General features: G+C 36.3%; 1 protein-coding gene across 1 annotated transcript in view; it reads left to right on the top strand.

The window, feature by feature from the left end:
* The window catches only part of SLC30A5 (solute carrier family 30 member 5), a 37688-nt gene extending 28967 nt beyond the window's left edge, over positions 1-8721 (top strand). The window contains exons 13-16 of the mRNA XM_036887752.2: positions 552-753; positions 1399-1625; positions 4858-4986; positions 5589-8721. Coding sequence (XP_036743647.1) covers positions 552-753; positions 1399-1625; positions 4858-4986; positions 5589-5759 — 729 coding nt within the window. The 3' untranslated portion in view covers positions 5760-8721. The remainder of the gene's footprint in view (positions 1-551; positions 754-1398; positions 1626-4857; positions 4987-5588) is intronic.
* Positions 8722-15427: the final 6706 nt, after the last annotated feature.

Here is a 15427-nt window from a genome sequence, read left to right as displayed (position 1 = left end):
ATTGTGGCACCTTTAAATCAAGATAATTCCATTCACTTTTTTTTTTTAGTGAGAGATTACTATTATATGTTTGCTCTTCCACTATACTTTTTCACTTTGGAAATTTTATTACGTTTAAGACAGAGTAAAACTATTTGGAATCCACTAGTTAGTAAATTATAATCATTGCCTTAAAAACTTGAAATTTACCTAATAATATAAATGAGATTTCAGGTACAGTGTATACTTGCTCTAGTAAGCAGTACTTTCAAACTATTTAACAAAACAAAACAAAACTTTAGCATCATTTATTCATAAGCCTTGAATGCTTATCACTTAATTAAAGCAGGTCCAAATCCCTTTACTTGTCAAAAAGTTAAAATATTTTTTCTAAAATACTGTAAAATTCACATTTAAAAATTTTAGATTTACTTACTGAACTTAGTGGTTTTGCTTTGAATACCTTCAAAACTGTAAACAGAAAAACATGCATAGCTATGTAGTAACTTTTAAATAACAAATTTGTTTTTTAAATTACAAATTTAAAGGTTTTCTCTTCTCCCTTTTGCTAGCCAGTCTCAGTTGGAGGGCTGATAGTAAACCTTATTGGTATCTGTGCCTTTAGCCATGCCCACAACCATACCCATGGAGCTTCTCAAGGAAGCTGTCACTCATCTGATCACAGCCATTCACACCATATGCATGGACACAGTGACCATGGGCATGGTCACAGCCACGGATCTGTAGGCAGAGGCATGAATGCTAACATGAGGGGTGAGTCCTTGCCAAATATTGTCCTACCTTTCAACTATGTTCTGAATTGACATTGTTTATATTAAATATTGGGTTTCTGGTACAGTTTTTATCTTTTAAAACAATCTGTAGCTAAAAAAGGTCATCTGTTGCAGAAAATGCTCACATTGGTTCATAAATGTCAATTTTTAAATGGGTTATTATAATTACAGAGTCCTTTTTATACTAATAGTTGAATAAATATTACTTGGAAAGGAAAGACTCAGTGTTTCAGTATGAACTACAAAAAGAACCAGGAAATTTTTATTATATGGTAAAAAAAATACAGGGAAAGTACTTACCACTTACATTGAAGTATTCTGATTGTTTAATATAAGTACTTTGGGTAATGTCAAAACTTGGCTCATGTTTTCTAAGAACCCTTCCCAGACAAACCACACCATCTAAAATTCAATACAAAGTGCTATAGTGGTGGTCCACATCCTTACCTTTTTATCACTATGCTGTCAATTCTTTCAGGGCTGTGACCATGTTTTAGTCATTATGAAGTACCAGCCCTTAGCAGAGTGCCAGGTGCATAATGGGTACCCAGTAATATTTGTAGAGTGGATAAAATAGCTAAACTAGATGTGCTTTTTTAACATTTTTATATTTTTTTACTTGTAGGTGTATTTCTACATGTTTTGGCAGACACACTTGGCAGTATTGGTGTGATCGTATCCACAATTCTTATAGAGCAGTTTGGATGGTTCATTGCTGATCCCCTCTGTTCTCTTTTTATTGCTATATTAATCTTTCTCAGTGTTATTCCACTGATTAAAGATGCCTGTCAGGTTCTACTTTTGAGACTGCCACCAGAATATGAAAAAGAACTACATATTGCTTTAGAAAAGGTACTGTAATTTTGTCACTTTTTTTTTTTTAACAAGCAAAGAGTAGTTTACTAAAGCAAAATACACACTCAAGAAGGGAGTGTGGGCATGCTTCAGAGGTGAACAGCACCATGGGGAGTTCAAATGTGGTCTTATAGCTAGAGTTTAAGCAGGGGTAGAATATTCATCAGGTTAGATGGGGTTTTTCTTGGAATAGGGAGGGGGTTTCTGGGGGGTGACATCCTCTTTTTGTCCTTAGATGGCCTTCCTTGGAACTGTCATGGCGCCAAGGGGTGTGATTTTTAGTATGCTAACGAGCGAGCATGTAATGTACTTTGAGGTGAAGTCAGGATCAACTTCTCCATGTTGGAACTAGTCAGTCTTGGCAGGTCTAGCATCTATACCCTGCCTCCCCATATCACACAAAAACAGCTTACACAGAACATTTAGAATATAAAAAAACATCTAACCAAATGTAAACACCAGCCAAAGTCCCCGTCTCCCTCCCTGCTCATTGTCTGGCTATCCACCCGCTATAACATTTCCCTCCTCAAGGAACGTGGACCCTTGAAATCTTTCAGGAAGAATGTGTGTTCGTCATTCTTCAGTAGCTGCTGAGGGGCACTGACCCTGCCTGTAGGTCCACCATTTCCTTGCTGTCTGTCAGGAAAAGGCAGGTCATGGAGCTGTCTCAGGTGTGGCCAAGATGGATAAGGGCACATAAAAGAATGCACTGAGGTTGTAGGGTTGCTGATGTGTGTCTTGATAAGTGTGAGGGATGGGTTGAAATCCTTGTCTGAGCAACATCTGGAGTTAGATGTTCGGTGACCTAGAGGAAACAAACTAGACCATTAGTGAGTACAGTGCTTAGAGTGCCTTTAGTGACCACCAAAATGTCGGGCAATCAAGTCCATCCAGAGAGATTTCCCTGAGTGCTAAATGAGACCTCAGCACGTGGGAGTGTCCTTGACTCTGACTGGGAAAGAATTTACAAGCAGGTCAAGCAGGCACAAGCAAAGAGTAGTTTAATAAAGCAAAGTACACACTCAAGAAGGGATTACAGGTATGCTCCAGAGGTGAATAGCACCTCTTCACTACTTCTTTCCTTTTAAAATAGCATTTGAAGTTCAAAAAGTTGACATAATAAGAAATGTGTGAGATATGAATGAAGAAAATATAGTTTTACTTAAAGGACATAAAATTAAGACTGAATAAAGGAGAGAGAGATTTTCTTGGATGGTAAACTATTGTGAAGATGTTGCTTTCTTCCATTTAAATCTCAACACAGTTGCCTCTACTGGGATTTTTGTTTGGAGAGAACAGAAAATCCAATATTACTTGGAAGTTTATTTGGAAGAGTTAATGCTTGAGAATAAGTTCTAAAAATACATTAATTTACAGACTTAACTAATCTGTAGGATCCTAGTTTGTGATTATAAAGTTATAGAATTAACTAACAAAACTAACAGTTTTGTTCTTACACAAGAATAAATACATAAATCAATTTTTTTTAAAAGCCTGTCTAGAAACAGACCCAGGAACTCATGGAATTCAGTATATAGCAGGGACGGTATTTCAGATCAGTGGAGAGAAAGGGTCAACCTAATTAACATTTCTATTTGGTGAGGAAGAACAGCTGTATCACTTTACCATACAAAGAAAAGTATTTTTCCAGTGGATTAAACAGGTAAATGGCAAAAAATTATAGAACTGCTAAAATAAAATAGAAGGTTTTTAGATACACAGATATAGGGAAAGCTTTTTAATAAGCTTAAAGTGAAACCAGAAGCCAAAAAGGAATGTAAAAATCTACAGATTGGACCAACTGAAAATTGTCCGTTGACAAAAGATTCCATTAACAAGTATAAAATACAAAAAGCAGACCAGGAGAAAATATTTGCAGCACATATAAATAGGCAAAGGCTTACTATCCATAATCCTTTAAATCCAGAAAAGGACAGTCTTATAAAATGGACTGGGAATATAAATAGGCAACTCATAGAACAAATACCAAGTAAAATGTTTTTCAGCTTACGGTGTGCCACAGCATATTAATTAGGATCTGTTGATAAAAGAAGTTGGTGTCTTAGTTAAAGTATAGCATCTTAACCCACTGTTTTCATAAATAAAATTAGTAGTTTTCTCACCTCATAATTAATACTACACCTTACTAAAAAAAGTTTTTTATTACAAAAATAATATATGTCCATTATAGAAAATTTGTGAACACAGAAAAGTACAAGAAAGGGAAAAAAAAATCACACATAATTGTACCACCTGGAAAAAAAACACTTTTAGAAACTTTTTCTGTGTAAAAATGTTTTGAAAAATTCAGAAGATTGGAGACTGACGAAAATTAGGCTTGGGGTGGATTAATGATTGTGCATTGAGCATTGACTCCCCTATACAGAATTTTATTGTTGTTAACAACCATTTGATCAATAAATATGAGAGATGCCCTCACACACACACACAAAAAAAGTATACACTTCCAATGGTAAAATAATAAGTAACCGGGATGTAATGAATATACTCAAGATATTGTAACAGCTTGGTATGGTGATAGCTGGTACCTAGAATTGTCATGTATATAAATGTTGAATCACTATGTTGTACACCTGAAACTAATGTAATGTAATACTGTGTGTCAACTACCCTTCCATAAAAAATAATTATCTACAAAAAAAAAAAAAAAAAAGGCAAAAAAGCTGTTTTGTACTGATTTGTAAATTTTTTCCCATTATGTCATGCTGATAAATATTCTCATACATTTTTAATGACAGTGTAGTGTTACATTGTATGGGTTATCTATAATTTATTTAAGTAGTCCTCTGTTGTTGAACAGGAAGGATATCTTTTGGATGTGTTTACTCTGTAACAAATAATATGCCATTGTATCAGTGTAAGGAAATCATGTATTTCATTGACTGTATCCAATGTTTAGAATAAGCAGAGTGCATCTTATATAGGAAAAAATGGGTGTGCAACTGTTGGGTGTAAAGACGCCTGTGACCTTCTTCACTTCCTATTCAGAGCTACCTTCACTTGCATCACTCCCAGGTCGAAATATGTTAGACAAATCTACTTAAAGCTCGTTATCACTCTCCTATTCCTATTTTATTTCTAGGTTCTCCCAATTCTCTCTTTTTTTTTTTAATCAGTTTAATAGTGGTTCCTGGACCAAAATGATTGCTTTGTGTTAAGTAAATTAGCCTTTACATCCATTTATATTGCCTCTCCTTTTACTTGACAGATACAAAAAATTGAAGGATTAATATCATACCGTGACCCTCATTTTTGGCGTCATTCTGCCAGTGTTGTGGCAGGAACTGTGCATATACAGGTGACGTCTGATGTTCTGGAACAGAGAATAGTACAGCAGGTAATAACCTTGTCTTTAAAGTGATTTTAGTTGAGGTAATTCATATATAAAATTACATACATTGTAAGTTAAATAGCTCAATAGTGTTTTAGCAATTCAAAAATACCAAGCTGTCAGCCATCAAAGATAATATATTCTTTACATCTAGATTTGTTTTAACCAGAAACACTTAAACTAAAATCAAATTTTAGAATTTAGAGGACAACCTTAAGTTAGTGTAAAAAATTTTTATTTATGATCCACCTTGATTTCTATTATCCAGAAATAAGTATTATTAATATAGCCCTAAATTAGTAACAATAACGATAAAGTTGGCAGGATATATGCTATGGTTGTAGATAAGGATCAAGATAGTTCCTGTATCCCTAGTCTAGACATACCAAATTGGAAACAATAGCTTTTCTACTTTGAATGTCAGGTCAGTAATTTACTGTCCTTCTAGAAGATCCTATCTAACATTTGATCAATAAATAATAAATATTACTTTGAGGACTTATCTTTGACTATCTATAACTATTTTAAAATGTGACATCAATTATTTAAGACATATACACAAAATGCATTAATCTAAATACTTTAAAATGTATGAATTTTTATAACAGGTTACAGGAATACTGAAAGATGCTGGAGTAAACAATTTAACAATTCAAGTGGAAAAAGAGGCATACTTTCAACATATGTCTGGCCTAAGTACTGGATTTCATGATGTTCTGGCTATGACAAAACAAATGGAGTCCATGAAATACTACAAAGATGGTACTTACATCATGTGAGATAATGCAAGAATTACCCCTGGGACATGAACAATGAAGATTACATGACTTAGTATTTATAATATTGCCAGAAGGAAGAAAATTGCACATAATTGAACAGAAACATTTTGCCATATTTGAAAAAAATTTTACAGCTCTCTGCTATTGGATCAAGGAATCTTTCTTAAAGAAAATTTAAATATAGAAAGAAGCATTAAATTGTGCAAGTAAAATAATTATTTGATTATGTGTATAACAGGAATCTTAAAATTTGAGTGAACATGATGTATCACATCTTCAAATATGAACATATAATGATGGATTCTAGTGAAGACCAAAATTACTTCCTTGTGTTTACTTTCTGTCAGAAAGCATCTCCTTTGTAAATAATGTATTTACATGTTTATTACAAAGACGCAAATGAACAATTTTTAGTCAATTTTTTGCATAGCCCTAGAATAAAATAGGAATAAAAGTTATATATTTATGGATTTTTCTGTACATAAAACTGGTTTCTAATTATAACGTAAATCCATTAAGTAAAAGTTGTATTGCCACTTTAAATGTAAACTAAATTATTTGGGAGAAACCAACCACTGAAATGAGACAAGCAGTGAGAACAGAGAAGTATAACATTACAGCTTTTGATGTATTACAAAACCAACCACTCTGTAAAATAAATTTTTTTTACTTTTGGTAATATTTGCAAATGAATAATTACTTTATTAGAGTGAAGAACTATACTAAGTTGTGCGCATGTTATTCAATTAGTTTTCTTCTTCCTCTAAAGTAGAATATTCCATTTCTTGTTATGCATCTGGCATTCCAAGTTGCTTATCAAGTTCGTATCCAAGCAATGCTATGCTTTTCATCTTGTCACTTAGTTCCATTTGTTGTGGAACAGCCAGTTGAGAGAGCCATAAATAATTGTCAACTCAGAGTTGAATTTTCTGTCTATAGATACAAGGTTTTTTTTCAATTTCTGCACCATGTAGAAATAAAAGACATAGTAAAGAATAGGTAGTTATTTTGAAGTTTAATAAGTAATCTTATCCATAAACACATGGGCACTGTGAAATCAAAATATCCTATAACTACTTTCTGTGGTAATATCTAATTTATATTTTTTCATTTCCAATTTAAACTGAATGTAGTCTGAAAAGACTTTATGATAAATAGATACATAATAATATATGCAGCTTTGTGAATACCAAAGAATGTTGTCCAAAAAGGAAACTTTTGAATATCTGTTTATAAGCATCTGAATATTTTCCTTCTTATTCTAGGAACTTTGATAAATAGGATGAATTAACTTTAGTATGGGTACTATTTTCTTATCTATACCAGAATGGCAAACTTGTATTGTAAATCATATTTTTATCTTATCAATTTTAATATGTGAGAAGTTTTAGAAATTTGTTGTAAGTTATTTTGATATTTCATGTCTTTTCTTTATACATTTTCTGGTCCAGAATCTTCAGTACATATTAAAATTTTTGAGTGGTGGGAAAATAATTGCATGTTGATGTTTTAATGCAATTTTTATACATTAAAAAAACTTTAAGTAGGTAGGTACAATAAATATTGACCATTATTAAACATTTTGTTCCCTTACAAGGCATATAAACAGCAGAAAAATTAAATTAATTTGATTGAGAGGTATCAAGGTAAGCACTTAACATTACTAAGCACTTCCACTATTGTGTCTTTAAGTAGGAAAACTCCAGCATTGAAAGCACCAAGGTACTGGTTCCAGCTCATACAAACCATGTGACTTTAGGTAAATCAGCTTCTCTGGGTATCTTTCAGAATAAAATCTCAAGTTCATAGGATTATGAGGGACAAAAGGAATAACGTGAAAATGAAAGTTGAAAAAGGCTAGGTAAAATTGAGGAATTACTGTTTTGAACCTGATTTCAAAGGTGGCTATTATTCATTAACTATTTATCAGCATCCTAAGAGATTAATTAGATGTTCAGTGTACAAATAAATTTGAATTAGCATCCAATGCTTAATAGTTAATTTGGCCCCAAAAGGTTGGTGGTAGTTGTTTACCATACCTGTTAACTTCTTTCCTTTCTCCTCAATTGTTGTTTTCCCATACTACCAATTTCGGAGCTCATGATTTCCACTTGGGGTGAAGTTTATATCTTTTATAATATGGACTTATTGTTCCTTTTACATAATAGAGCAAACTTCAAATTTTTCTAAAAGCAGAATAATGAAGCTATAATCAGATATTTCTAACTAAAGGATTTTAGTTTTACTTTTAACTTAGGTTATGATTCTCCCCTAAAATATCTACTATATTTATCCAGAGCTGTATATTTTTACTAGTTAGTAGTCATATGGCCCAAAATTCAAAAGAGTAAATGGCAAAAGCCTCCTGTCCCTGTCACTCAGATATACAGCTCTCCTCTATAAATTGTCACACTTGCCAGTTTCCAGTATATCCTTCTGGGTTTTTTACATATATAAAGTAAATACATGTATGCATTACTTTTCACATAGAAATTATTCCGTACTTGAACTATTAAGTCATCCTCATTCTTTTTCTTTGCTGAATAGTAACCCTATCTGATGGATTTTTTAGGTTGGTTCCAATCTTCTGCTATTACAGACAATGATGACATGAATAGCCTTGTACAACTATCATTCTGCATATGTGCAATATGTAGAATAAATTCTAACAAGCAGAATAGTCAAAGGGCTTAGGGTATTTATAAATCTGGAAAGTATTGCTAAGTTGCACTCCATATAGATTGCAACAGTTTACCCTCCCATCAACGATGTAAGATGTGTTAAAATAAAAATGTTAAGGCACACATTCCTTATAGCCTTAATTTGTATGCAAGTTAAATGTGCAAAGACATTCAGTTATAAAACCATTAATGTTCACTTCATTTTTAGAGTGCTTTTTCAGAAGGAAGTTTTTCTATTAAATAGTGTTATAATACATTAAAATTCTAAAATTTGATTTTTTTATCAAATTTTTTCTATCTTGTTTTCCTTGTATCCACAGCAAGTTTCTCACACATGTTCAAAGATGTTTATTAATTTTGTGTATGTACAACCACATTGTTCTGTCACGTTTTTTTTCTTTTCTGGTGTTTTTATTCAGGTATGCTTAGCATACAATAAAATACACAGATCCTTATTGCTCAATTCAGTGAAGTATGGATGGAGCAACTAGAACTCAGCTAGTGGGAGTACGAAATGATGCAGCCACTTTGGAGAACTGTTTGGCAATCTATTTTAAAGTTAAATATATATCTACCCTGTGACCCAGCAATTCCACTCCTGGATATTCACCCAGGAGAAATAGAAAACTGTGCCCACAAAAAGACTTGTACAAGAATGTATGTATTCACGACAGCCGAATACCAGAAACAACCCAAATGTCCATGAGCAAGAGAATGAGTAAGTAAATTGTAGTGTATTTGTAATGGAATACTACTCAGAAGTTAAAAAACAATTACTGTTATAAACAATATAGGTGAGCCTCAAAAGCATTTTGGTAAGTGAAAGAAGCCAGACACAAAAGACTTCTTACTGTATGATTCCATGTATATGAAGTCCAAGAACAGCAAAGACTAATAATCTGTAATGATAGAACATAGAAAGTAGTTTGTATTAATTTTCTATTGCTATCATAACAAATTGTTACAGATTTATTTCTGTAGGTCAGAAATCTAGAATGGGTCTCACTGGCCTCAAAAGTGCTACAGGGCTGCATTTCTTGAAGGCTTTAGGGGAGAATCTATTTCCTTACTCAAATTGTTGGCTGACTTCAGTCCTGTGGTTGTAGAATTTAGGTCCCCATTCTTTTGATGGTGATCCCAGCTTCTAGAGGCCACCTGCATTACTTGGCTTATCATTATGGAAGCCAGCAACAGTGGGGCATGAGCTTCTCACACTTCAAATCTCTCCTGCCTCTTCTTCCACTATTGTGGCTTTCTCTGACCCACTGTTCTGCCTTCCTCTTCTACTTTTAAGGACTCATGTGGTTATATTGGGCCCAGGTAATCCAGATTAATCTATCTCAAGGTCTTCAAAGTCCCTTTTGCCATGTAGCATGTTAACAAGTAAGTTCACGTTCTCAAATTCTGGGTATTAGGGCAAGGACACTTTTGGTGGGGGGTCATCTGCCTGCCACATAATTACCTTGGAAAAAACTAAAGATTGTTGAAAGAGTGTAGGAGGGACCTTTTTGGAGTAACAGAAATATTCTCTATCCCGATCAGGGTGGTGGTTACACAGGTGTATACAAGTGTAAAAATATTTTATAACAACATTATCACATTTTATTAAGTGTTTTTATAGCTTGCTAGTAATTATTAATCTAGCAACTACTGTGTACTAGGCACTACTAAGCACGTAACATAATCGTCCCACATTTTTTCTCCTAGTACTCCGGTGTTACTGTATATTAAGTTTGCTTCAACTGATCTAGTTCAGTAATGTGGTATAGTGGAATATAATTTTTCAGGGATATATTGTCTTACTTACAGATATTTTCCATTTGGATTTGAAGGCCAAGGAGGTTTTCCCCTTTCTACAGATAGGTCTATCAATATTAATATTCACATAGTTATGGGAAAACTAAACTAGCTATGTTTAAGAAAATAAAATTCAATAGTTTGTTTATGGTTTTTTATCATTCAGTAAATTCATTCATATTCAACAAAAATTTATTGAAGTCCTTTATACCAAGACACTACTTTAGGAACTAGGGATAAACAAAGTCCTGCCTTTTATAGAGCTTACTTTCTAGCAGAGGAGACAGACTAATATGTAAAAATATCAGGCTGTGATAAGTACTATAAAGAAAAACAATAACTTACTGAACCTTTACCATGTACCAGATGGGCACTATTGTAAGCAATAAGTATATATAATTCTTACCTCATTGTCTTAGTGATGAAACAGGCATAAAAAGTTAACTTGCCCCAAATTATAAACATAATAAGTGGTAACTTCCCAAACCAGGCACTCTGGATTCAGGATTGACAGTCTTAACTAATGCAGAATAATGAGGACAGAGTGACAGGAGCCAGAGAATGGCCAAAGAAGATCTCTTTGGAAGAATTTAGAACCTGATTTAAGTTAAGGAGGCAAACAATCTCCAGTATCCTAAACAATTCTACTGATATTCATAATTCCAGACTGAGAAAGCGTCCAGTAAAGCATTTGAGGTAGAAGGTACTTAACCAGTGTGACAGCAAAATTAGGTCGATGGTGTAGTGAGAACTTGGAAGGCCCCTGAAGGGCTTTGGGGAAGGGACTGACCTGAGGTGATGTGTTTCAAAAAGATCAGGGTAGGAGAGTGAGAGTGGAATCTAGGGGAGAGAGAAAAGGCTTTTGCCAAAGCCCAAGCGAGAAAGGATGGTGACTTGGACTAGGTTAACATGTTCGTTTCCTCTTATTCTGAGTTTGATGTTTAAAGTAAGAAATGAATCAGACACAAACCCTGTATTTAATATGATTATCATGGTAGGGAAAATAAAGGTATAACCACAGTTCAGGATTTAGAGAAACTTAGTGCTGTAAGGGAGTGGCAAAATTCAAAACCTGGAGAGGCTACTTTTAACTGAAGGGAATTGGGTGCAGCTTCACAGAGGAAGTAGCATGTGAGAGACCCGATGGACTGGTGCAATAGGAAATTTGGAAAAGGGATTAATTCCACCTGGAGTGAACTGGGTAAATCCATTACTAGCTCAGTTCTGCATAATCATGGTTTTCAGTAGGCCAATGATTAGAAAGGGAGGTTGGGGCAGAGCATTGAGGATACTTGAATAAATGGTTACAAGTTAATCATAGACCTGTTAGGTAATCTTGGGGGTCTGGCCCTGTAAAAAGCACCAAGTAAATTAAACTGACATATAGAATAACATGGGTGTTGGGGTGCCAACCTCTGGCATAGTCAAAAATCCAAGTATAATATTTGACTCCCCAAAAACTCAATAGCCTACTGTTGACCAGAAGCCTTACTGATAACATAAACAGTTAACACATATTTTATATGTTACATGTATCACATAGTATTCTTGCAATTAAGTGAGCTAAAGAAAATTTTTCCAAACTTGCAAATCTCGAAAAAAACTTTTCAATATATTTATTTTTTTTAATGCACGTGTAAGTGGACCCATGCAGCTCAAACCCATGTTCAGGGTCAACCACACTGTTCAAATGCCTTACTTCAGTAGGACTTCCCATTATGGGGTTGTCTTGATTTTCCATAGGAGCAGGATAGGAGTGACCAATATGAAATACTGCAAACTGACAGAGTGGGCTGGACACTGACTGGCCTTGGAATCAGACTCTCTGCCATAGCTGTGAGCTAAGGGCCAGTCACATACTCTCTGACTCAAAATGATGGGGTTTGGACCCAGTGAATATATGATCCCTTGCAGTCCTTTGTTAAAGCTACCTATTTAGTCAAGAGATGCATTAAACTGCCTAATATGTATACAGCAGGGTGGATGATACAAGGACATTTGATATGGTCTTTGCCGTTACAGGAAGGCTATAGTTACTGAGCATATAAAAATAAGCAAAAGAGAATGAAGAAATACATGCTGGTAAATGTAATAATGCTCTGAGTTCAGAAGAGAAAGAAAACTCTTCTAGGAGATGAGATAAACCCTTAAGGAGGAGAGGGTATACATTTTTCATAACCAAGGAAAAAACAGAGGAGCTTAGCTATGATTTTTGAAGATTGACTTGTCCACGTCCTGGCTACATGACAAATCTGCTTAAACTCTGGGCTTCAGGTGTTACAGAAAATACTGGAAAGCCTGGACTGGATCACTGACAGAAGAACCAAGCCACACTCGGAGGTCTTGGAGTGTTGAGGCTTTATTTCAAACCAATGGGCTCAGAGGGGAGTAATCTCCCAGAAGTCTAAGCCCCGATCAAAGGCAAAGGGAGCAATATATATCTTTCTGCTTCTGTACCTGTAACATTCCTACATGCAAGCTAGCAGGCAAGGAGGAGTGAGTTTAGGGAGTAAGTGCCTGGCAGAGCGGGGATTAAGGGGAGGCGAAAGTTAAGGGAGTTTCTGTTGTCTTTGCTAAGAAGAGCAGCAGAAGGGAGCCACCTGGACTAGACTGCTGTCCTTGTAAGTTCTTCCCTATCACAGGTTCCTCAGCTAAGAACATCACAGAATTTTTGGGTGATCAATGGCACCTTCCATCTACTCCCACCTCTAACCTCACCCAGCAGCTGACTGAAAAATGTAACTGGGCCCAAGGAAAAACTAAAATTGTGCTTTTGACCTTCTGCTATACTGTACCCCTTGTTGCTCAGCCCCAGTCTTAAGAGTCTCAGGCTACTCAGCCTTCAATAAAGATTCCTCACTATGCAAGACTGATTACTGGGCAGAGTACTCTCAGATACACCAGGGTAGACAATCAAAGAGAATCCTACTTCAGTTTCCTGGACTAGTGCAGGCCCTCTGTCATTCTCCACCACTTTTCTCTCAGGCCTCCTCTCTTAGGACCTGCCCGTCCTCTTCCTCATTCCCTTTTATCTCCCTCTGTCTTCTTGCCGTCACTTAATTCATCAAACTGATGGTATTACCAGTTAGGCTTGTAATAGATTCTTCAGTTAGGATTATTAATGTATAAATATAGTAATACAATAAATACAACTAAGTATGATTAAATATCATATTTAGTTGTGAAATACTTCACCTCAGGGGGTATAACTTAACTCCCAAAGCAGTATCTGTTAACAAAACAACCAAGTTCCCCTTGCTAGACTGCTTAATTAATTATAATAAATAGAGCCTCAGTGCTGAGGACACGTGTTTTTGGCATGCTAGCCAATTCAAGAGAAATTTAAATACATGCAGACCACATCTAAATATAACATTTTTTTTCATTCTCAAATACCAGTTCTTTAACACTTAACCTCTATAAACCTATTTGCATGTTCCCCAGGCTACACACCTACATGCAGAGGAGTGGGGGTAGGAGGAGAGGTAGCTTGGGCTTCTTGCTCTCTCAATACAGTATTCTATTTTTTTTTCTCTCTAAAGATTTAAAGATTCTTTAAGTTCAAAGAGGGAAAGCACAAGACCTGGAGAGACAGTCTCCTTTGCTTGAGACTGGAATCAACCAAGCCTGAAACTAAGTACTCCCTGGATTTTGCAGTTTTGAGAACCAATTAAGCTTCCTTTATAATTTAAGCTAATTGGAATTGTGTTCTTAGGACCTGCAACCAAAATGCTTATAATACAGTTACGATGCTAATGAAATTCTTGTCTCTTTAACCAAAGCCTCCTGCCCATGAAAGATGAAGAAAGAAAGAAAATAAAGGGCTGATGGGAGAAAGAAATCCTGTCTTAACGCAATCATACTGTGATGGTTTATCTACGTATCTGTAGGAATGTTAAGCACCTTAAAAGCACGTATCCCTAGAATCTAGCATAGTGTGTAAAACACAAAGCTCAGAGAGAACCAAGATGGTGGCGTAAGTAGAGCAGCGGAAATCTCCTCCCAAAACCATATATATTTTTGAAAATACAACAAATACAACTATTCCTAAAAGAGAGACCAGAAGACACAGGACAACAGCCAGACCACATCCACACCCACAAGAACCCAGTGCCTTGCGAAGGGGGTAAGATACAAGCTGTGGCCCGGCGGGACCCGAGGCCCCTCACCCCAGCTCCCGGCAGGAGGAGAGGAGTCGGAGCGGGGAGGGAGAGGGAGCCCAGGACTGCTAATCACCCAGCCCTAGCCATCCGCACCAGAGCACAGACACACAGTGCGGGCGTGGGGTGCGGGAAACTAGGGAAACAGGACAGTAAGACCTGTGAGCGGGTCCCCGCAGCCAGCGCTCCTGGGACAAAGAAAAGCGAGTGCTTTTTGAAAGTCTTAAAGGGACAGGGACCCCACAGCTGGACAGAAGCACCCTGGGACACTTAGCCCAGCAGCTGTGAATCCTGGGGAACCCTGGGCACCCAAACCCCTGCAGTGCAGCTCAGAGGCCCCTCACCGCAATAAACGGCCTCCCACCTGTTCCCCCTCCAACGCGGCTCAGCCATATTGGAGCAGCAGCCTGAGGCAGGCCACGCCCACAGCAACTGCAGAGCTAAATAAACCCTATAGCGGCCGGGCAAGATCCAAAGCCCCGTCTGCACACAGCTGCCCAGCACAAGCTGCTAGAGGCCGCTGTTCTCCCAGGAGAGGAAGGCCATAAACTGGCAAGAAGGGACTTTTCTCTTCCCAACACACACGCCAGCTCCCCACAAATATATATATCTCCATGAAAAGGCAGAAGAAATTGATACAGACCAAGATCACAGAGGCAAACCCTGAGAAGGAGATAGACCTAACCAGTCTTCCTGAAAAAGAATTAAAAATAAAGCTCATAACCATGCTGATGGAGCTGCAGAGAAATATGCAAGAGCTAAGGGATGAAGTCCGGAGGGAGATTACAGATGTCCGGAGGGAGATTATAGAAATGAAACAATTTCTGGAAGGATTTATAAACAGAATAGATAAGATTCAAGAGGCCATTGATGGAATAGAAACCAGAGAACAGGAACGCATAGAAGCTGACGCAGAGAGAGATAAAAGGATCTCCAGGAATGAAACAATATTAAGAGAACTGTGTGTCCAATCCAAAAGGAACAATATCTGCATTATAGGGGTACCAGAAGAAGAAGAGAGAGAGAAAGG

This window comes from Manis pentadactyla, chromosome 2 (genome assembly GCF_030020395.1).
Source record: "Manis pentadactyla isolate mManPen7 chromosome 2, mManPen7.hap1, whole genome shotgun sequence".
In the NCBI taxonomy this organism is placed as follows: Eukaryota; Metazoa; Chordata; class Mammalia; order Pholidota; family Manidae; genus Manis; species Manis pentadactyla.
Note: the sequence above shows the minus strand (reverse complement) of the source record. Positions and strands in the feature narration are given on the sequence as shown.